The 20,596-nt window shown below is 60.5% G+C and overlaps 1 protein-coding gene across 1 annotated transcript; it reads left to right on the top strand.

The window, feature by feature from the left end:
* The first annotated feature begins 369 nt into the window (after positions 1–369).
* On the top strand, positions 370–18,419 carry LOC132321174 (maestro heat-like repeat-containing protein family member 2B). Its single transcript, XM_059834755.1, has 34 exons — positions 370–461; positions 972–1,111; positions 1,810–1,932; positions 2,461–2,626; positions 3,029–3,127; positions 3,618–3,769; positions 4,159–4,302; positions 5,118–5,187; positions 5,299–5,412; positions 5,892–5,965; positions 6,307–6,426; positions 7,253–7,360; positions 7,556–7,715; positions 8,101–8,141; positions 8,408–8,549; positions 9,273–9,325; positions 9,765–9,872; positions 10,079–10,198; positions 10,384–10,506; positions 11,334–11,495; positions 11,722–11,844; positions 12,161–12,228; positions 12,591–12,726; positions 12,832–12,927; positions 13,396–13,500; positions 13,726–13,849; positions 14,802–14,902; positions 15,333–15,485; positions 16,041–16,186; positions 16,434–16,596; positions 16,893–17,089; positions 17,705–17,842; positions 18,034–18,145; positions 18,301–18,419. The coding sequence occupies exons 1-34, from the start codon at positions 446–448 to the stop codon at positions 18,337–18,339; spliced, it is 3,936 nt and encodes a 1,311-aa protein (XP_059690738.1). The 5' UTR covers positions 370–445; the 3' UTR covers positions 18,340–18,419.
* The last annotated feature ends 2,177 nt before the right edge of the window (positions 18,420–20,596 follow it).

The raw sequence follows: 20,596 nt of genomic DNA, 5'->3' as shown, positions 1-20,596 counted from the left end.
CCAGCGAGGCTTTCCAGATGGCTGAGTAACGCCGTGCGGCTGTGAGCGGTGGCACAAACTGCTCCGGTGGCCTCGGGTCCCTGGAGGGGGACGTGGATCGGGGACGGGGCTGGGAAGGGCTCTCGGGAGAAGGTCCTTGCTAGAACTGTTCGAGGACCATGAGTGAGTTCAAGTGATGGAGAATGGGGAAATCCTGCATTTCGGGGCCTGTGGGGATCCGCAGGGTGCTGCGTGTCTGGTCCCTGCCCTGCAGCGTGTCCCCAGCACGTGTCCCTGTGTCATAGCAGCCCTCTGTGAGGCGCCGCGCCCTGCAGTGGTGTCACAATGGCCAGGCTCTATATCTTCCCAAGGGGCTGGTTCTGCCCCAGTTTCTCATGGCGTTCGCAGGAGGAGGACCCAGAGAGAGCAGTGCGTCCATCTGGGGGATCCTGCTGCCCTGAGGAGGATGAGAGCACTCAGAGGTGAGGCGGTGGTGGGGGGCTGGGGGCTGCTGCCTGCTGGGGGCTGCGTCGCCGTCACCTCTCATCCTGCTGCCAGGCACCTCCGAGGGGGCTCTGGCTCCATCCTCTCCCTGCCCTCCGTGGGGCAGCTGGGGACTGCTCAAAGACGACCTGGCCCAGCCGACTCTTGTCGGGGCTGCCCAGCCCCAGCCCTCCCAGCACCTCCTTGCAGGGCCCCATGTCCATGTCCTGCCCAGCTCGGGGCCCCCGTGCTGGACTTGCTCTAACGCATTGCTGCCATTCTGTCACTGGGGAGCCCAGAATGGATCCAGTCCCCCAGTGTGATATTCCCAGTGCGGTCTTCCCAGTGCCGCAGTGAGGGGAAGACTCCCTTCCCTCGTCCCAGTGACTGCCCTCTTGCCAGTACAGCCCAGCACGGGCTGTTAGTGCTGGGAGAGGCTGGGAAGATCCTCTCCCCTCCCTGGTGCAAAGCCCTGCAGCCAGCAAAACCATTTCTTTCTTTTCTTCCAGCTCTCTGCCCGTGCTTTGGTTCTCAGTCCAGACCTGCACATCCTGAGGATGGAGGCAGGGCAAAGAAGGCTGTCCCTAAAGCCGTCACTACCTTTGTGGCTAGTGGGGCTTCTCTGCTAAAGCGGCTGCAAGACCATGAGGTGAGACAAGGGGGCTCGAGGGCTCCCCTCCAAGCCCTTGACTTCCCCAGGTGCCGTGGCAGAGGGGGATCTCGCGTGATGGCACCTCTGCCCTCCTGCAGGCGCTTCGTCCCCAAGCGCCGATCCTGCCGCTCCAGCTGGACTAATGCCACTGCTCCCTCCCTCCTTTCCCTGGGAGCTTGCAGTGCTCTCCTGGACAAGGCAAAGCCTCTGGCATAAATCCCAGCATCTCTCCAGCACCTTTGCCCAAGCGCTCAAGGCCCCACCTTAGCTTTGGTTCCAGAACTGTCCCAGCGCCTGGGCTCCTGCCTGTGCGAGGGGAGCGACACTGTGCCCCAAGGTGCAGGGAGTTCATGGCTCCCCCTCCTCAGGGACTGGTCTCATTCCCACATCTTCCTCTTCCTCGCCTGGCACTGTCCGTCTGACCTCCACCATCCCCCATCCTCAGGACCGACTTCCTAGGCTCCCGCATGGCCTTTTACCCTGGTGGAATCAACCTCCCTGTCTGGCTCTCTGGTAGTGTCAGAGGTGCTGTGGAAGATCTTGCCGTTCCCCATGGCTGTCCTGACCGATGCCTGCAGCTCGTACCTCGTGCCCATGGCAGAGAGATGATTTGGGGGGCAGTAGGTCTCTCTCGTGGGTCCCTGGCAACGAGGGCAAAGCAAGTCCCATCACTCCTATGTGTGGTCTGTCCCCAGGGTGACCGAGTGGAGACATACCGGGAGCTGGAGAGCTTCTTGCAAGGAGACGATGGCAGTTTGCAGAGCGGTGTCGTGAACCGCCTGATAGCAGAGGTGTCCAGTGACATGCGAGCAGCCCAGGTGAGCTTGTTCTCTTTCAAGGCCGCCAAAGCAGCCTGCCTCTGGCCCTGGTTTTTGGGGAAATCCAGAGCAGCACAGAGATGTTCCTCAACTATTCAGACCCAGTGGAGGTCCGAAGGGGACTCCTCCTTATAGGGAATTTGAAGAGGAGATGCAGAGAGTAGTGCAGAGAGGTGGACGCGGGGCTGTTTCTAACTGAGCGAGAGCTGGGTTCAAGCTCACTTGAGGAACAGCCCTGGGAACCCAGCAGCCCCGTGGAGAGGCCCCAGGGGGTCCTTGAGTCTGTGACAGTTTGTTCCTGGCATCTCTGCAGAGAGGGAGAGAAGGCAGCAGCACAGGGCTGTGCTAGGGAAAAGCCTCCCGCGTCTCACCGGGGAGCTGCTCGCCTACCCCAGGGTACAAGAGGCAGCAGGCGCCCGGTCTGAGCAAACTGCCCCGAGGGGTCTTGCAGGGGAGACAGGGGCGTTCAGCCTGTCCGAGTGCCTCAGCCTTTTTCTCGGGAGTGTTTAACTTGTGGCACTTTTTCAGGGTGTGACAGATGATGTGAAGATGGCTGCTAGCGACGTCCTGGTGGCTCTGGCCCGCTCCCGCTTCCACTTTGTCATGTCTGAGCTCCAGAGCCACCTGAAGGCCATGGGGAAGGTCCCTGATGAGATCGTGCTCCTCACCTTGGGCAAAATGGCCCGCAGCTACGGTACGGCACCCTGGGCCTCTTGGTTTGGGTAGGGGTCTGTGATAACGGGGAGAAAGCACCCTCCCCCTTCCTGAAGGCTCTGTGTTGAACTGGGGGGCTATGAAGTCGCCATGCCTCCTTGCTCTGTGCCAGGGCCAGCTGGCAGCTCTGCCTTACTAGCCCAGTCCTGGTTCCTGGAGGGTGGGAACCCACTGGAGACAAACCCGCAGGGTCTCTGCCCCGCACTGTCCTCCCCATTTCCCTAAAGGGCTTTCCTGTGTCCCCCTTGGGGAAGGCAGCCCTCCCCACACCCTCTGGCATGTCCCACATGGCCCAGCAGCCCCAGCCTTGCCAGGGATCGACCCCGGTCTCCCGTGTCTCTCACTGACCCTCTCGGTCCCTTTGTCCCTGCCTTCTCTGCAGCCCTGCGGTGCATCCCCTTCGTGGGAATGACGCTGCTTGCCCTGCGTGCCATGCTGAGCCGGGTGGGGAGTGGCCGGATCCTGCGCGCCGTCTGCAGTGGTGAGTGTCCCCTCCTTAGCTGGGGTCCCAGGGTCAGGGGCTGGGGTGGCCGTTGATGCCTCCATGTGATCTCAGAGGGAACATGGCAGGTGTCAGCCCACAGCGAGGTCAGGCCTTGGTGATCCCAAACCTCTGTGAGTGTGCAGAAGGAGCGGGAGAAGCCCCGGAGGTTTCTGTGGGTAGGACGCGACGGTGCTGCACAGGGGAACTCCTGGGTCCCTTCCCATGGCTTCTGTTCCCCTGTTTCCCCTGGGAAATACTGGAGGGGAACAGGCCATTGAGGAGGAAAAGGATGGGGAGGAGGAGAGAAACAGTGGGCTGTTTGAAACCAGACACCTCAAGGGCACAGCTTGGCCTCAGATGCAGATCTGGTCCTGGGCTGAGCCCTGCCGAGCCTGGGACCGTCCTTAGAGCAGGCTTGGGTGAGGGTGCAAGGTACCGTCCCTGCTGCAGACTCTCACGTGCTGCCCTTCCCTTTCTCCTGGTGCAGTTCTGGAGCAATGGTCAAAAGGGGTCAATACATACTTCGGCAGCCGGGAGCAATGCCCCTTCCCTCGCAATGTGGAAGCGCAGCTCTGTGAAGACATTTACCCAGTCTTCCGTTACGCGCTGGTAAATTGGCTGGGCTGCGAGGAAGAAGAGGTAAGAAGTGCTGCTTTCCACGCCTGGGGCCACAGCAGGGATGTCCACGTTGGTGGGTCTGTCTGTGGCTGGTGGGGTGTGAGCAGAGGGGTGAGGGGAGGGAGCGGTCTGAATGAGAAAGCATCCCAGGCCGGGAGCCTGCTGTCACTGTGCCTGGGGCTGGAGGCTCTCTGGCAGGAAGCAGCTGAGTCCTGGGGCCTTTCTGCAGGGAGGGCTGGGGTGCGAGCGTGGGGAACTGCTCTCTCTCCTCTGGAGTGAGCCCTTCTGCTGCAGGGCAGAAGGGAAAGGGAAACCCCTCCCAGTGGGAAGGGCAGACTGGTGTGCAGGCGATGCTGAGTGCTAGGCAGACCTTCAGCCCTCCAAGCAGAGCCTCTCCCTTCCCTCTTCAGGACAAGCAGGCTGTGCTCAGGGCGGTGGCTGCCATGATGGAGGTCCTGCTGCGTGAGGAGCAGCACCGCGAGCATGCCTGGGAGCAGCTCCTCTGGCTGCTGCACCAATCTCAGGAGGTCCGAGACACCTCCCGGGTCAACAAGGTGAGGTGTTGCGCAGGGCCCGACGTGGCTGCTGGGGTGGGTCTGCGCGAGTGCCACGAGGCACTGGGGAGCTGTGGGGTGCCAGGAGGAGCTGGGAAGGCCTTAGAGAAGGAACAGGGAGGGGGAGAGCAGAGGAGGCCTGAGACTTCCCTGCACTCTTTGGGCAAGAAAAGAGAAATGCGGGGAGGGGCCAGAAGGGAGGCAAGAGTCCCCCGGGCTTGTCTTCTCAGGAAGGGAGGCATTGCCATCTCTGTAGCGCTCTGTGTGTGGGAAGAGCTTTGCCCTAATGCCCAGCGCTATGTCCAGTCCTGTCCAGTGAGGGCTGAGGTCTGATGAGTGGGAAGTGCCGGGAAACGGAGTTGTCGACAGCGGGCTCTGTTCAGAGGAAAGAGACCCTGCCGATGCTGCTCTGAGGGGAGGGCAAACAAGAAGCCCCATCCAGGAGGGTTTGTGGTTTTCCCTGGGAGCTGCTGTTAGGGACTCCCCTTCTCCCAGATGTGCTGGATTTCTCCCTTCCCAAGTGCCTTTAAGTAGCTTTAGCCTCCTCTTCCTCCCCCGTTGTCTCACAGACCTTCCTGCAGGCCAGGAACACGCCAGGATTTGTGAGACAGGTGCCACGTAGGTTCCTTAAGGCTGCAGGAGGCCTGATCCTGGCTGTTCGGAATGGGCCTGAGGGGCAGCCCTGTTCCCACAGTGATTTCCCTCTCAGCCAAGTCGCAGCAGGACTCTGGGAGAGGAGGGCAGAGAGCACCCTTTCTTTTCAGTCCCCCTCAATGCTGATGCAGATTTCTTTAAAACAGACCTTGTTCCCACAGCTCCCTGACGTGACCAAAGAGCCTGGCCTGGCCCCTAAGGCAGAACTTCCCCGCTGCATCGCGCTGCAGGGTAAGGAGAGGAGACTGGGCGATCCCCCATCGTGCTGTGGCGGCTCTCTCCCTGTCCTCGGCAGTCAGAGGCAGCTGCCTGCTAGTGCAGAATGCGATTTCTTCCCTGCAGCACGAATATGCCCTGAGGAGACGGGCATGTTTCTGCACTCCCCGGAGAGCGGTGGGAGCAAGGCCGGTCGCGTGGCAGCCCTGGGCCTGCTGGGAGCGCTGGCCCACTCTGACGGTCAGTGCCATGGGCCAGGGACAGAAGGCAGGGGTTGGGGCTGCTGGGCTGAGAGCAGGAACGGGCTGAAAGCAGTGCACCTGCACCCAAAAGGAGCTGCAAAGAGCGGGTCCCCCAGTCGAGCTGACGCCCTGTGACAGGGCTCGAGCTCTCCTCCAGCAGTTAGAAATGGTGCACACCAGGGATGATGCTCCAAGCTCAGTAACACGGGCAGGCTGGTGGGTGGGCGGGTGGGCTGGTGCACAGGAGCTGCTTGTACCCAAGTCATTTCTCACGTGCTCTGTGTTACCATATTACCATAGCTTTCAGTCCCTATAAAACAGCTGTGCCTCTAGAAATGGAGTCGCTCTGGCTACACTGCTGCCTCCTGTGAAGTCAGAGTCAGGCCCCGCTTTTCTGTCCCGTTGGTGTGCGAAAAACTTGGAAGCTTCTGCCATTGGGGCTCTGCCTCAATGCACACCTCTCCATATCTCTTCCAGCACCTGCAGTGAGAGAGAAGCTGCCCCAGGTGATGGAGGCCATGGGGTCAGTGTGCAACGACCCCAGTGCCCAGGTGAGCTGGTTTGGGAAGGGACAGTGCCACCAGGGGAGGCAGAGGAAGCCTTTCCCTCAGGGCAGAGCTGGGGTGCCTGGGGAGGTGCCGGCGCATTGCCCAGGCAGTGGGTGATGGCTCCTCCCCGGGGAGAGCTGGCAGAGTGGAGCAGGGAGGTCGCTGTGCTCTGTGGAGCAAATGCCCGTCCAGCCTGGTGCTAAAGCCCAGCCCTGATGGCCGGAGCGAAAGCTTCTGCCATGCGCTTGTCATCTCTCCGCGAGCCACAAAGGCTGCCCCCAAGCAAAGGCGGCTTCCCTTTGGATTTTGAACAGGAGGACCGTAACCACGCTCTCCCCTGGCAGGTGCGGAGGGCAGTTCTGGAGTTCATCCGGGAGCTGCTCAGCTCTGGCTCCCAGAGCTGCTGGGCATGGGATGTGGTGGGGCACATCTTCAGCGAGTTCAGCCGGACCTCAGGCAGACTGGTAAGGGCAGAGCGAGACACCTGGGGCTTCCAGCAGTGCCTGGCCTGTGCTGAGAGCTTCTGCAGGCATCCTTGAGCATGGAGAGCTCCACGCTGCAGGGCCATCAGCGCCGGCGCTGCCATTGGAATGACCTGCAAATGGCTGTTCCTCGTGTGTGTGTGTGCTGATGTTGGTGGAGACGTCAGTGAATGATGAGGGTTTGCACCCGGGCGTGCCACCTGGGACTGTGGGGCTGCCTGCGCACCCCACAGGCTGAGCTGTGCCCACAGACACCTTCAGCAAAGCTGCCTTGCAAAGGGAGGGGTCTTCTAGGGACAGGACATCCTCCATCCTTAAGTGCTCACAGACAATCAGCAAAACACAGCCACTGCAGCCACATGGGCCTGGCTAGAGGATCTTTCTGTGGTGTTCTCATACTCTGGCCCTCCAAAGCATGCCCTGCCCATCCAATAGCAGTCTGGGGACCCGCATCACTTCTGGCAAGGGGACAGGCCGTCTGGCAGTCCCTTTGGTGAGTGTTTCCATCTGGGTGCCCAGGAGATGAAGGATGGGCATGGCTGAGCCTTTTGCTGACTTGCTGAGGACCTTCCCTCTGGCTAGAGCCTCCCTCCAACCGGGGGATCTGTGCGTGTTGCTTTGCTCCAGGGCTTTCTAGTCCTTCCCAGGGTCTGGGAAGTGGTTCCCGAGCTGGGTCTGGCCGTTTTTGTCCTCCTTCTGGAGGTCAGTGCTCCTGGGAGGTTGGCGCAGGAGCACTGGTGAGGCCATGCCTGAGCCTTGTCGGTCGGGAGCTGAGAGTAACAGGGGTTTTGCCAACTCTGTCTTACAGGTGGCAGGAGGCCTTTTTGCCTGGGTAACACCGGAGGAAGGAGCTCTTCGAGCCCTGTGTGTGGACATCCTGGGCTCGCTGGACGTCTCTCTGAGAGGGATGACCAAAGTAAGTCACCCTGTGCCCTGCTGCTGTGGCCACTTCTTGCCTTCAGGACATTTTTCTTCGTGCTTCCCCATGCTGTGAACCTCTCCCCTCACATGTGCTGAAGCACACAAGGCTCAGGGAACCGCAGACTGTCACTTTTGTCTTCGAGCTGAATAGAAATGCTGATGTGGTGAATTGCCTGGTTCTTCTCTGCAGCTCCTGTGGCCGAGGCTGCTGCAGTACGTAGTGCCAGCCCAGTACAGCGGCATGCTGATCCCGCTCTCCCGCTGTCTCCGAGCCCTAGTTGAGAGACGGGAGAGCGCAGGGTGTGAAGAAGACGAGGAGGAGCCTGACGCCGTGGACTCCCAGGAGCGAGGTAGAAGCTAATGGGTTCAGCCAGGGGCTTGGCCAGTCTGTGTCTACATGCACCCTGCCAGCCCTCAGCAGAAGCCTGGGAGAACCAAAGGGCGGAGCCAGGCTCTGCTGCTGGGCCCGAGGGGCTCTGCCCTGCATTGCCCCTTGCCCAGTGCAGAGGCCTGCCTCTCATGCTCGCAGCACTCTCCTGGCGAGCCGGGGCTTGTTCCTGGCCATGCTGGAGCTGCCTTCGTCCCGTGCTGGGCAGCCCTAGGGATTTCTCCCGGGTCAGCACCGTGGCAGCACAGCTGCTCTCAGCCCTCAGCCCTGTGTGGGGCATCGGAGGCGCGATGGGCACGGCATGGCAGGGGCTCGTTGGCTCACCTAGCCTTTCTTCCTCCCCACAGCCCGGCTGCCGGCTCCCCAGGCCCTGCTGGCTCGACTGCTGGTGAGTAGTGGGGCCTGGGGGAAAGAGCTTTTCTGGCCAGGGGTGGTGGGGGAGCCCAGGGCAGAGATGCTGTTGAGGCCCGTGCCGGGATCCCCCAAGGAGGAGGCAGTGTGCCTGAGACTGCCTGGGCCTGTCCGGTATCCCACTCCTTTCTTGGGGCTAGCAGCACCCTGGGTGCAGGAGCGGCATCAAGCTCCCTCCCTCCCTCCCGGGAAAAACTGCAGCTCTGGTGGCAGGAGTGACCCTTCTCTCCTGCCCTCGCCTAGGTGGTGGCAGCAGCTCCTCACAAGAGCGGCGAACGTGCAGTCGCTGCCTTGCAGCTGCTGCAGGCCCTGCATGGCAGGATACACCGAGCCTTGGGGGTGGTGTGGACTACCGAGATCCCCCTCCTGCTGCAGTACTTGGAAGGTAAAGTGCGGGTGGGGAGGGAGAGGCTGGGGGGAGGGAAGGGGGTCAGGAAAATGCAGCTTCCCAGCGTGACGGAGGAGAATTGTCCCCAGTTCCCCAGCACTTGCTCTGCAGCCTTTCCCCTTCCAGGGAGCCAAAGCTGAGGCTGGGGGCAGCCGTCCCCCAGTGTCGATTTGGCCCAGGGGATGGATGGGGCTGTTGATGTCCTTTTGGAGGGCAGGTCTTGGTGGCACCCCCATGTCCTGGCCGGGATGGTGTTTGGGGGAGGGACAGGACTGGTGCTCCTGGAGGGGGTGCAGCCCCTGGCTTTGGAGAACCAAGTTGCCAGGCCAGGCCAGGTTTGCAGCAGCTGTCCTTGGCAATAGCCTGGGAGAAGAGCTGCAAATGGGCAGAAAGTGGTGGGTCATTAAGGAGAAAATGTGTGTTGCCAATGCACGCTGGCACGCAGTGGTCGGAGTTGTTCTGGGAGCTGCAGTCAAGCAGTGGGGATCTGTTGTGGACAGCACGTCCTTGCCCAGCTTGAATCAGTGGCCCTGACAAATGTTCCTGGGATCCCTCCTGTGTCTTTGGCCTCACAAGGGCTTTGGTGTAGGTGCTTGTAGGCCCTTTCTAGCCTGATGGCCTGGGAATGTTGGGAGGTCTGACCGCAGAGGAGACCACAGGGCTCGTCTTTGGTGTGAGCTTAAATAGCAGCGACGGCTTTTGCTTCCTCTTGCTTTCTAGGGAAAACCAAGAGGTCCCTGGACTCTGCAGAGTGGGAGCATCGTGTGCTCAAGGTACAGCATCCTTGGGGGGTGTCACAAATAGAGGGGGAGAAGAGGGAACAGACAAAGTTGTGGGAGGAAGCTCGGGGCTGCCTGTGTAGGCAGCAGGAGTTGGGGGCACCTCCTGAGTGCCCTGTGCCTCCCCCCGCAGTAGGTGCCTGCCCGCTCAGAGGAGCTGCTGTCTGCGCACGTGCCACGGCTGATGGCTAATGCCCTCTATCGCTGTGGCACACGCCTTAGCACTGCCTCCTCCTCTATGTCTGGCATGCCGGGGAGGTCTCGCCTGAGGTGTTAGGAGAAGAGGGAGGCTGGTGAAAAGAGGGCTGGGTGGGGCAGGGGAAGAGTCTGCCGTTCCCAGTAGCTCCCCTCAGCAGTGTCCCGGGACATGCGAGCGTAGAAAGCATCCTGGCCAAGGGCAGGGGAACACTCGCTTCCTCTCTGTTCCCCACAGTTCCTGCGAGCGTCGCTGGAGCCCATCGAGGACAGGGCCTGGACCATGGGCCTGAGCCAGGAGCTGAGCCAGCAGCTGGGCAGCTCTGCCCCCGGCTCCTGGGAGAAGGTGTGTCTCCTGCCCCGCGCCAGGGCTGGGGCTCTGCCCACGCAGGCGGTTTTCATTGCTTCCCCTTCTCTTGCCCCCAAAATGCGCCTCCCTGGGCTACTCCAGTGGCTGGCTACCACCAGGGGTGGTCGGGTCTGTCTGGGGCCAGACCTTTCCTGACAGGTCGGTCCATGACCACATCTCGGACGTGGCCTCTTCTCTTGCAGCTTTTCCTGTACAAGGCCCTTGGGACAGTGCTGGCAGCTTGTCAGGATCTCAGACACGTCCAAGGGCAGGTGCTGAGGTTCCTGCAGGAGACAAACCCTGTGCAGCTGTCTGAAGCCCAGGTGAGGTGATGTTCATGTCCTGCGCATCCCCTGCCTGTTCCTGGGGGAGAGGCAGGGCTGCTCCAGACCTCGATTTCCCCCTTGCTGCCATTTCCCCCTTGCCGCAATGTCCTGCCTGGCCGTTGTTGCTGGCCATGGCCGAGTGCCTGGGCTGGAGCCAACTCCCTGTTTCTCTGTGGTTGCAGGGAATGATTTCTGTTGTGTCCCACACGGCTGAGAGCCACTTCCATCTGGTCTTGGACACAGTGAACATGTTCTCCACTGCTTTCACCAGAGGCTGGTTTTATCAGACTTCCATGGGCTGGAAGGTAAAGGAGCCAGGGTTTCCCTGTTTGGCTTTCCTTTTTTGGCCTTCTTTCACTTCTACACCTGCAGCAGCCAAGTTGTGGCAGCTGCCTTGAGATAAGCATTCGTGTAAGAGCTAGCCGAGACCTCTGTTTCAGAGGGGACGTCCTGACATTGGGGCCCCTGAGGTGTCTTTGGAGAGGAGGGGGTTTGACACCGGGTGGATCAGAGCCACCCAGCTGGGGCAGCTGCAGCGGTTGCTTGCTTGCAGCCACCTTGCCCCTGACTTAACTTCAGCAGGAGCTGGCGACAAGGGGGTGGGCACGGTGTGACACTCTGACCCTTCCCCAAAGCTGAGGGCCAAGAGCAGGAGCCTGGTGAAGTCTCACTGGCTCTGCTCCCCACCTGGGGGCTGTGGGGAAGCCTTTCAGGGCAGGGCAGGGCCCTACAGAGAGAGCGGTGCAGCCTGGCCTGGGGAGGTGAGCAGAGTGGGCTCATCTGCACCCCTGACGAGCACGGGCTGCGTGTCTGAGCAGGACCGTGACAGGCTCTGTCAGATACCTTTCCACAGAAAGGTTCCAGGCAGCTCCCCGACCTCTCAAATCAGTGGTAAAAGAGCCAGCAGTGTGTGCGATGCTGGCTGCACCTCATCCCCATCCCCATGCGAGATCCCAAGCTGTGGGATGGGAACAACTTCTGGCCTTGGAACTCGCAGCTCGAGGAGTGGCCTGGGGAGCTGCTGGGAGGTGCCCAGGGAAACAAGGAGCTGGTGAGGGTGCAGGGCAGGGCCTGCCGCAGGAGCCTGCCAAAGTCCCGGGGCTGACCTCTCAGGGCATCTCTGTTGACACAGGTCCAGCAGCAGCAGAAGATGGAGAGCGCCCAGGCCATTCGTGCTGCTCTGATGTGCACCTACAGCGGCATTGCACTGCGTGCCCCCAAGGAGCAGCTGCTCACCCGCGTGGATAAAGAAATCGTGGGCAACATCCTGCGGCTCTCCAGAGCTAAACAGAGGGTAGGAGCATGGGGCACACAGGGCAGGGATGCCTGGGTGTCCCAGCTTCAGCCCCTTGGGGCTGGGGTGCACCGAGGTGGACGGTCCCTTTCTAAAGATCTCCCAAGGAAGGGTTTGTCCTCAACGTCCAGATCCAGCCCCCCATGGGTTTCCCCTGCCCATGCTCTTCTTCCACCTCTCAGCCCTTCAAAGAGTTGAAGGGGTGCTTTGCTCTCTTTGGCCTCAGGACTTGCAGCTCAAGCTCGCCCTGGTGCAGAGCATCACCGAGGTCAGCTGTGCCATCCAGGCTGTGGGCGACTGCGGCAGCTTTGAGCTGTCCTTAAAGCAGGAGGCAACGTGGACCTTGCTGGTGAGTGCCTGTAGCCGGGGCGGTCGCACGGGGGAGTTTTGGGCTGTGCCATCGGACTCGTTACCCCAGAGGCACGATGGTCTCTGGGCTTCACGTGAGCTCCTGGAGCTGTGTCCGGAGCTGGTGGGGCTCTTGAGTGCTGGTGCTGGGTGGCTGTGGTTGGGGAGCAGGGGCCCTCCTGCAGTGCCTTTGGGGATGCGTGGGGGTGACGGGGCAGTGTCTGCCCAGGCCTGGCAGCAGAACGTGTCCCCAGGGGAGGCGGGAGGGCTGTCTCGTGCCCCTGCCAACTCTGTGCTTCTCTCTCTGGGACTTGCAGGACTGGATCAAGGGGGAGCCCTGGGACTCCCTGGTGTATGGAGTGTTCCAGGCCCTGGAGGAGTTGAGGTGAGGTCTGTTCCCCGGGCTGTGGGGACTCCCAGTGTGCCCCATCCCAGCTGGCTGGGGCAGCCCCAGTGGCCTTGAGCATGGGGCCGGGAGCTGCTGGGGCTGTGGAGTGGGAGGGTGTTCCCCATGTCGGGTGTCTCCCACAGGAAGGGAGCCCCCGAGGTTCCTTAACCTGGGGGCAGGGGTTTGCCTGCTGCCTGGGAGGAGGCAGGAATTGCTGGCGCTGAAGGCAGTGCTCGCTGGCGTGGGCGGGGGTGTGTTGGATTTGGGGCCCTCGATTAGGAGGAACCCAGGTGTGGTTTGAGCCACTCTGGAGACAGTAAATCTCCTTTGTGTTTTCTCTTCCTTTTTCCTCTGGCCAGCAAGCTGAGGCCACCTCTGAGGCGGGAGGAAAATCACAAGCTGCTGGCAGTGTGCTGCCAGACTGTCTTGTCCTGTCCTTCCAAGGAGCAGATGAAAAAGGGCAGGAAGACAGTGAGGGCAGCTGTGAACATGCAGGTACCCGCTGGCCAGTGCCTGCCCACCCCTGGGTCAGGATCCCACCTCAGTGCGCCCCGGCAGCCCCCATGATGCAGAACCTCAGCTCTGCTTTCCTGCTTTCAGCTTCTGCACAGGAGATGCTTGGAAGATCTGGGCCATCTCCTAGAAACCTTTCTGGAGGCAGAGGTGACCTCTGCCTGCTTTGATGACATGGTCCATGTGAGTAGCCGTGGAGCAAGAGGGAAAGTGTTTCAGGGGCAGAGAGTGGAGGCCTTAGAGGGTGTTAGGAGGTGGATACCTTTCCTGCGGGAATGTGGGGCTTTGGCTCCTCGCTCTGAGGCTGTGCGTCTGGCCGGGGCCAGGGGCTGAGCTGGGGGACGGGAGCGCCCGGCCACTGCAGCCTCTGGCCAGGCAGAGCAGTGGGCCCTGTTGGAGGGAAAGCCCAGAGCCAGCCCTGAGCTGGCTGAGAGCAGCCTGGAGGAAGGCTGGAGTGGGGAGACGCTGGCAGTGTAGCAACAGCAGCCTCAGGGCAGAGGCAGCTGGAGGGAGCGAGGCAGTGGAGGCAGCAGTGCCAGTGCTCGGTGGGGCTGGGGTTGGCACTGGGAAGGGGCCAGAGAAGGAGGGAGTTGGAGAGGGATCTCCGGGAGAGAAAGATGCCTGTTGTGAGAGAGATGCACCCTGCCTCAGGTCCTGAAGGGCTGGCTCACCTCAGCCAACGAATGGGAGCGGGAGAGAGCCCTGCAGGTTTGTGCCCATGTGCTGGGAGCTTGCAAGGAGCGATTCGAGCTCATGGTGAGTAGAGCCCCCTCGCGTGCCCTGGCGCCCTTTTCCCACCATTCATGGCCCCAGAAGGGAGCCCTGCCCAACTGGGTGCTGGGTTTTGGGGCTCCAGGGATTACGGGGCAGCCCTTCTGCCTGCCCCTCTGCCCGGTCGCTGCTCAGGGAGCAGGATGGGCGATAGAAGCGAGCGGGTGCTGGGGCTGCCTGCGACCCTTTTCTTGCTGCTCTCCCCTGCAGAGAGGACGTCCTTGCAAGCGGTTCGGCTCCCTGGTGGGATTGCTGGCAACTCTGACCAGCGACTGCCTGGCCACGTCCCGCCAGAGGGCATGGGTCTGCCTTGGCTACCTTCTCCAAATGCAAGGTAAGGAGAGTGGGCGCTTCCCAGCCTTGCTCAGCCTGATCCTCCCTCCCTTCCCGGCCTGGCACCACTGGGATCCTGCAGGGCCAGGCCCTGTCCCCAGGAGGGAAGCGGGAGGCAACGTGCTTGGCTGGTTTTGTGCCCCCACCCTGTTAGCCCTCTGCCTCCCTGGACATGTCAGGAAGGATCCCTGGGAGAGGGTCGCTGAGTCCCACCTCCGCAGCGCATGTGTGCAGTTGGTCAGGGCCATCCCCCACTGCTGTCTGAGAGCAGGACATTGCCACCAATGCTGGGGACTGTCCCCCTCCATGTCTGCCCCCCTCCATGTTCCAGGAGAGACAGAGGGTGGTCAGACAACTCGCTCGGATGAGGCCCCTGACATTCCAGAGGGTGCCTTCCCCCTTGCTCCCTGCCTTGAGCCTGGAGAGACAGGCAGCTCCCCAGGCAAACTATCCAAACTCATCGCCGCCAGGGAAGAACTCTCCTGCTGAGCACAAGAGAGGAAACCAATTTGCTGCCCAGAGCAAACTGGGCAGGGAAGAGGGATCTGAACTGCAGGCCCGGGGCGTGCCGCAAAGGGTTGTGTTTGAACCGTTTCCTCTTCAGGCAGCAGGGTCTGCCTGTGCTGAGGCAGTCACGGGGAGGTTTCCTGCCTCCCAGAGACGATGGTGGCCTGTGTGGGAACAGGGGACACAGCTGCTGGGATCAGAGGCCAGTAGCTGCTGAAACCCTGAAGCCCCAACAAATGGTTCGAGGAGGAAGAGGGCTCTTTCCAGCCCGGGATTTGTCAGCCATTTATCGGGCTCAGGAAATCCTGCTGCACCGAGTTCAGGAGGGCCCTGGGTTTCCCTGTGGCTTTCACTGCCACCCCCTGGGTTCTCCTTTAGCAGTATCTAGGGCCAGAGGTTGCCTTTCTGTGGGCGTGACTCCCCTTTTCTTCTGGTGTTTGTTCCAGCCAGGACCATGGAGGTGGTGCCTCAGGCAGATGAGATCAGGTGCCTTGGTGAGGAGCTGAACAGCCCAGACACCGTGCAGACCTGCGCCAAAATAGCAAAGGTAACTGGCCCCAAAAGAGCGGGGTGGGGGCCCAGCTCCTGGGCTCCTGCACATCTCCCTGCTCCCCTCCAGCGTCCCTCGCTGTGTCCAGAGCAAGCTGTCCAGGATGGCTGTTGTTAGCAAGTAGCAGGAGGCTTTGAGACAAGACTGTCCTTCAGGCATGCTGGAGCAGATACCGTATATGTGTGCGTGTGTGATTGCTCTTGTCAGAATACAAATTTGGTACATAATAAGCAAACAACATGGGGGGCGACACTTCCCAATCGGGTAGCTGCATCAGATGTAAACAGCACTGTATGCATAGCAGGAGGAAAAAGTGATTGCCCCCTGCACGACTGCCGAACTAACAGTTCTGTCAAGTTTCCTTTCCATTCTGAATTGCTGGAGCAGAGCTGTGACGTGGTCTCTCTTGTTCCTGACTTCTCTCCAGGCTGTTTGCAAGTGCATCCCTCCAGCGCAGGCTACGGACTTTCTGACTGCGGTCCTGCCCAGCTTGCTGCACGTCACACCCACGTGTGTGAAGCCACTATGGAAGTGGGTGTTCATCTTCCTGGTGGAATGCAGGAAGGAAATAGTCCAGGAGGTAAAGGCGACCTTTTTCCCATTTGACTTTGTCTTTGCTCCTGTTGGCTGTTTAACGACACCCTGTGCAGTTGGCACAGGCTCAAGAAATGCCACCTGTGTGTCGAGCCAAGGGGCTGCTGAAGGAGTCAGGTGCCCTTGCAGAGGCCCTGCAAGGCGACTTCAGGGTCTCAAAGAGCGTGTTTGGTTTTGCTCTTGCATCGCTACACACATGCGGGGAGAGTTCTTCAAGCGTTGGGTGTGAAACGTGCCCGTGTCCTCTGTGTGCACAAGGGCACGCAGCTGCTCGTACGGTTGGGCCCAGGCACATGCAGTGACTGAGTCTGTGCGTGTGAGCGCGTGCATGTGTGCGTACGTGTGCGCAGTTGCCAAGAGCACACCCAGCTCCAGACGTGAGCCAGGGCCAGGCAGGGTGGAAGGGGTGAGGTTTCAAGCTAGGTCTGGACCCTGTGTCATGGGAGCAGGCACTGGTCCTGTGCTGAATGACTGTGTCTGGGCCCCGCAGGAGGGGGTAAAGGATGCACCGAGCCCTTCTTTCTCCTCCATTTCCATTCAGGTGCCAAAAATCCTGAAGACCCTTTGCACCTACATGCGGCAGAGCACCCACAGGCCCTTCCTGCTCTGGGCCGTGTTTCTCCTCGCCCACTTTCACCAGGAGCCCGTCATCAGCAGTCTCCTCCGGAAAGGTCTGCCCATGGACAGGTACGTGCACCAGCCACTTCCCCACTGTAGTCAAACAGAGACCCCACAGCTTGCGTGCACTGGGGTGGCCCAGTTAAGAAGCAGGTCTTTTTTCTGCCGGAGCTGTCTTGAGTGTTGCAAGACTGCGTGCTTGTGTCTCTGCCGTGACTGGGGCGTTGTAAGCCCCATTGCAGAGGAGGAGAAGGTTTGAGGGCACTGCAGGACTGCGAAGATACGGGCTCAGGGGTGAACATCTGTTCCCTTGCAGTGACACGGTGGAGCTGTGGAGGAGCCTGGGGAGAAGCACCATTGGGATTCAGGTCCTGAGGTGCTTAGTGGAGAAACTAAACAGAGCACGAAACAACTGCCTGGGGACCAACTCCTCCGCTTGTGAGTGGCACAACCATGAGACTGCTCTGGAGACTTTGATGGTACGTTTAATGGCAGACACGTTTCTGTAGCTTTGCATCTGCTTTGTAACTCCTGCTTCGGAAAAGGGGGAGTCAGGTGCCCTTTGCAGATGCCCCTGGAGACTCCCAGGGCGCTGTGCTGGGCCGGCCTCAAGCAGTGTGGGGAGCTGGGACAGTGTTGTGCTCCTGAGCCACAAGGCTGTCGCAGAAGTGACAATTGCGGACAGTAACCCCCCTGCCCCAGGCAGGCAGGGGAACCAGGCTGGTGGGAAAAGGCCTTGCCTGAAGAGGGGCTTCTTGGTCACGGTTCTCTGCAGATCACCCGTGCCATCTCCGAAGTGGTGCTTGCCCTGAGGAGCACGGAGGAGCTCAGGCAGCTGCTTCCCCACCTCCTTCCCAGCCTCCTGAGGTGGGCCAGCGAAACCCTGGGCGAGGAGCGGCTGCTTTCCCCCCTGGGAGAAGGCGGAAGACAACTGTTCCTCAAGGGCCAGGTGCTTGAGGAGAAGCCGTGCAGGTAAGGAGCCGAAGGGGCAGATGGAGGGGCTGGCTTCGGTTCCCCTCGCCAAGGCACGTGCCTTTGTGGGGTTGAGGGAGGGCTTTGCCTGCCCCGCTTCCTAGATGAGCAAACTGCTCGTCGTGGTTGGGTTTACTTCTGCTCCTTCATGGGGAAACTCCAGCTCCCAGGCAGGAAGGTCTGAGGCAGCTCGTGCTGTGGACGGCTGTCATCTTGCCTTCTGCATACCCTTGCATGCACGATAGCTTTGCACTCCCTCAGCGGACCCCCACCGGGGGGGAGCGTGACTCTTGCGGGCAATGGCATCATTCTTCACAAAATGCTGGTGGGAAGAGGTATTAGGTGTTGCCTTGGTTCTCTAGCATGGAGTCAGTCCAGGGGCGTGGAGTTTCTTCTGCTTCAGTGGGTTTGGGGCATGATGAAAATGCCAGTGTCGTTAGCTGCAGTCTACGAAGCATCATTCCCGGGGTATTTAGCTCTGCTAAAGAGAAATCTTCCCCTAAACTGCAGTGATTTGATCTTTCTTTGGTTTTGTGGTGCTGCTGCTGTTTTGATTTTTTTCTTGTTTTGTTTGACTGTGTTTTGACTGGGTTTGTGTTTTGTTTCTTTTGCCAGGGTTTTCCTTATGGCTTTAGAGTTGGTGCTAGGCAAATGCATGGCAGAGAAGTGGATGCGGCTGCTCATGAATCGGGCAGCGTGGGCTCTCCTTGAAGACCCCCTGACCCATTCTGATGGGGTGCGTCTCCTGACCAGGTAAGAGTCGCAGGGATGCACATGGCTGCCTCCTGCGGGGCTGTGCCCAGGGAAATGCCTGCAGGACCCTTCCAGCATGCCTGGGAAGCCGTCCTGAGCTGAAGAATAGTATCTGCATTGGTGTACATGAATTTTGGCAACCTGGCCTTCCTGGGTAACTGTGTGTCCCTCGCTTGTGCTCCCTTGCGCAGCGTCCTGGTCCATGCTGGGCTTCTATCACCCTGTCTGAAGCAGACCCTCTTCCCATGGCTGGATTCCTGCTCAGTTAAGCTGCGGGTGACAGCTACAGCCTTCTTTGCTGAGGTAAGGCAGGGGGTGGGGAAGGAAGGGTTCAGAGGGTTTTAGTGAGATCCGGCTCCTTGGGACGTCTGTTTTTGTGGGAAGATCCCTGGAGCGGAGCAGACAGGGGAGCGCCTGGCCAGGACCAGGTCCCCACAGCACTGCCTGTGTCCTTCCAGCTCTCTTGGGACTGCAGCACAACAAGGACCCGCGAGTGAAGCAGGCACTAGAGGAGTCTCTCCACGATACCTGTCCCCAGCCAGCACCAAGGAGTTAATTAAATAAAGCTCAGCACAAGATGCCTAAAGGGCAGTGTATCTTTTTTCCCCCGATGGCACCCTTGTGCTTGGCGGGACCACATGTGGGTGACACCAAGGCTGGGGGCTGCCAGCTGCATGGCCCCTCCCGGATCTTCGTGGGCTGGGCACAACGCAGTCATGCCGGGACAGACCCCAGAGCAGGGGTCTCCCCATGGGGTCCTGGGGCCTTGCCGTGCCCTCCCACTGCCCATGGGGATCCCCTTGCCACCCCTCCCACCACGGCACGACCACCTCTGGCACCAGCAAGGGCTGGCGCAGGGAACAGCCCAGGAGAGCCCTGACCATACCACCACAGCAGGCTTTGCCCTCCCCGGTGTCCTGCCATGCTGGGCCCCCCCCCAGCACTTGCCCAGGGACACAGTGGGGGGGTATCAGGGGAAAAGGGGGGCACTGGGGGGAGTAGGGGGCACTGGAGGATGGGTGGGGAGAACCAAGGGAGGCACAGCAGTTTAGAGGGGTGTGGTCAGGGGGCAGAAGGGTGGCACTGGGGGACAAGTAGGGAATGTCGGGGGATCTTAAAGGGTCAGCTATGGCTCAGGGGCTGAGCAGAGGGACAGAGTGTAGCAGAGGGCTCTGGCTGGCCCATCGGACCCCTGCCCACCAACACAGGCCCCACTGGTGCTGGTCCCCAGCCCCGGCGGGCCTGGGCACATCTGTGTGGGGCAGGGGCAGCTCCACACAGGGAGCCCACCAGCAGAGATGCAGTTTCATCCCTCAGGCTGCTGGGCACCCTGGCCCCGCTGTGAGCCCATGTAAGCCTCTGGTCCCCTGTCCCGGGGGTCCCACCATCCCTGTGTTCCTAACTGAAGACCCTGCAAAGATTGCTCAAACACGTGCTCCTGCCTTGCACAGTCACGTTCCTTGACAGAGGTGGGGCTGGAGCTGGAAGAGGGAGTCAAGCCCCTGACTGGGTGGAACACCAGGCCTGGGGAGGGTCCTGCTGTGGAGGGGGCACCAGCAAGGGCCGAGGTGCTGGGGGTTTCCCTGGGCACCAGCTGTGCTGAGGGCTCTGGTAGTCCTGGGAGGTGAGTGTGCCAGGCACGGGGCAAGCGACTGAGCTGGACCTTCTCCAGCAGCAGGCATTTGTATGAGGGGGGCTCAGAGGGACCCATGTCCTGCCCCACTGCTGCAGGTCAGTCTGAGGCACGTGTGAGCCCTGGCTCCCTGCACATCGGGCTTTGCGCTGCCCTCAAACGGTCTGAGCCTCCTCCCAACCCCACAGAGCTTCTCAGCCCTGCCGGTAACTCCTATTTCCCCCTGACTTGCCGCTCGCACGGACCAGACGCCTTGGTTCAGCTGCATCTCCTGAAAGAAAGCAAAGGACCAAGAAGCCAGAGACATGGGGAGAGAGGTCCCTGCAGAGTGGAGTCCCTGGAGATCATCCCTGGGTGTAACCAGAGAGGAGCAGACTAAGCCATGGAAGAGGCTTCTCACTTTATTAAAGTAACCTTCCTCCACACTGCAAGAGGACAGGCGAGGAGAGCAGAGTCCAGATGCATGGACCTGCACACGTTTGCTCTTGAACGGGGCTGGCTCGTGGGGGTGCAGCCTCCAAGACACTAAAACAGAGTGGCTGAAACCGACGGCACAGCACGTCTCACCCAAAGCCAGGACAGAAAGCCTGCACCCAGCTGCCCAAACCCCCCAGATGTGAACTGAGGCTCCTGCCCCAGACCAGAACATGGCCAGACAGACCGGGCAGGAGGTAGAGCTGCATTTACAGCACGGCCGCTCAGCTGCAAAGACCCGCTCCACCTGAGATCGTAACAGAGGCAGGCTGGCTGCTGCTCACACTTTGAGCAGGGGAGGTATTGATTGCCAACGACAACAACTCCACATCTGTCAAAGGCCACGACCCTGCCGTCAGCTGGGGAAAGATGGCCCAGACGGCCGGACAGGCTCCTCGGCTGGGTCCCTTACTGACCTCGCTGCACCTCCAGAACAAGAACCTTGTGCCGCATTGTTGCTGCGACCGGAATTGCCATCTCTAAGGTAGGAACTCAGCTGCAGGGCTTAGAAATGAAGAAGTAAACAAAGCTTGCCTCCATTTCCACCATGCACCACTCCTGTTCTGAAGCAGGGTGTCTGCCATCTCAAATTACATCTCCCTGCAAACAGGCCCATCTCCCAGCAATAGGGCCAAGACAGGGTTATT

This window comes from Gavia stellata, unplaced genomic scaffold, assembly GCF_030936135.1.
Source record: "Gavia stellata isolate bGavSte3 unplaced genomic scaffold, bGavSte3.hap2 HAP2_SCAFFOLD_162, whole genome shotgun sequence".
In the NCBI taxonomy this organism is placed as follows: domain Eukaryota; kingdom Metazoa; phylum Chordata; class Aves; order Gaviiformes; family Gaviidae; genus Gavia; species Gavia stellata.
The sequence above is the reverse complement of the archived record's forward strand: the minus strand, read 5'-3'. Positions and strand labels throughout refer to the sequence as shown.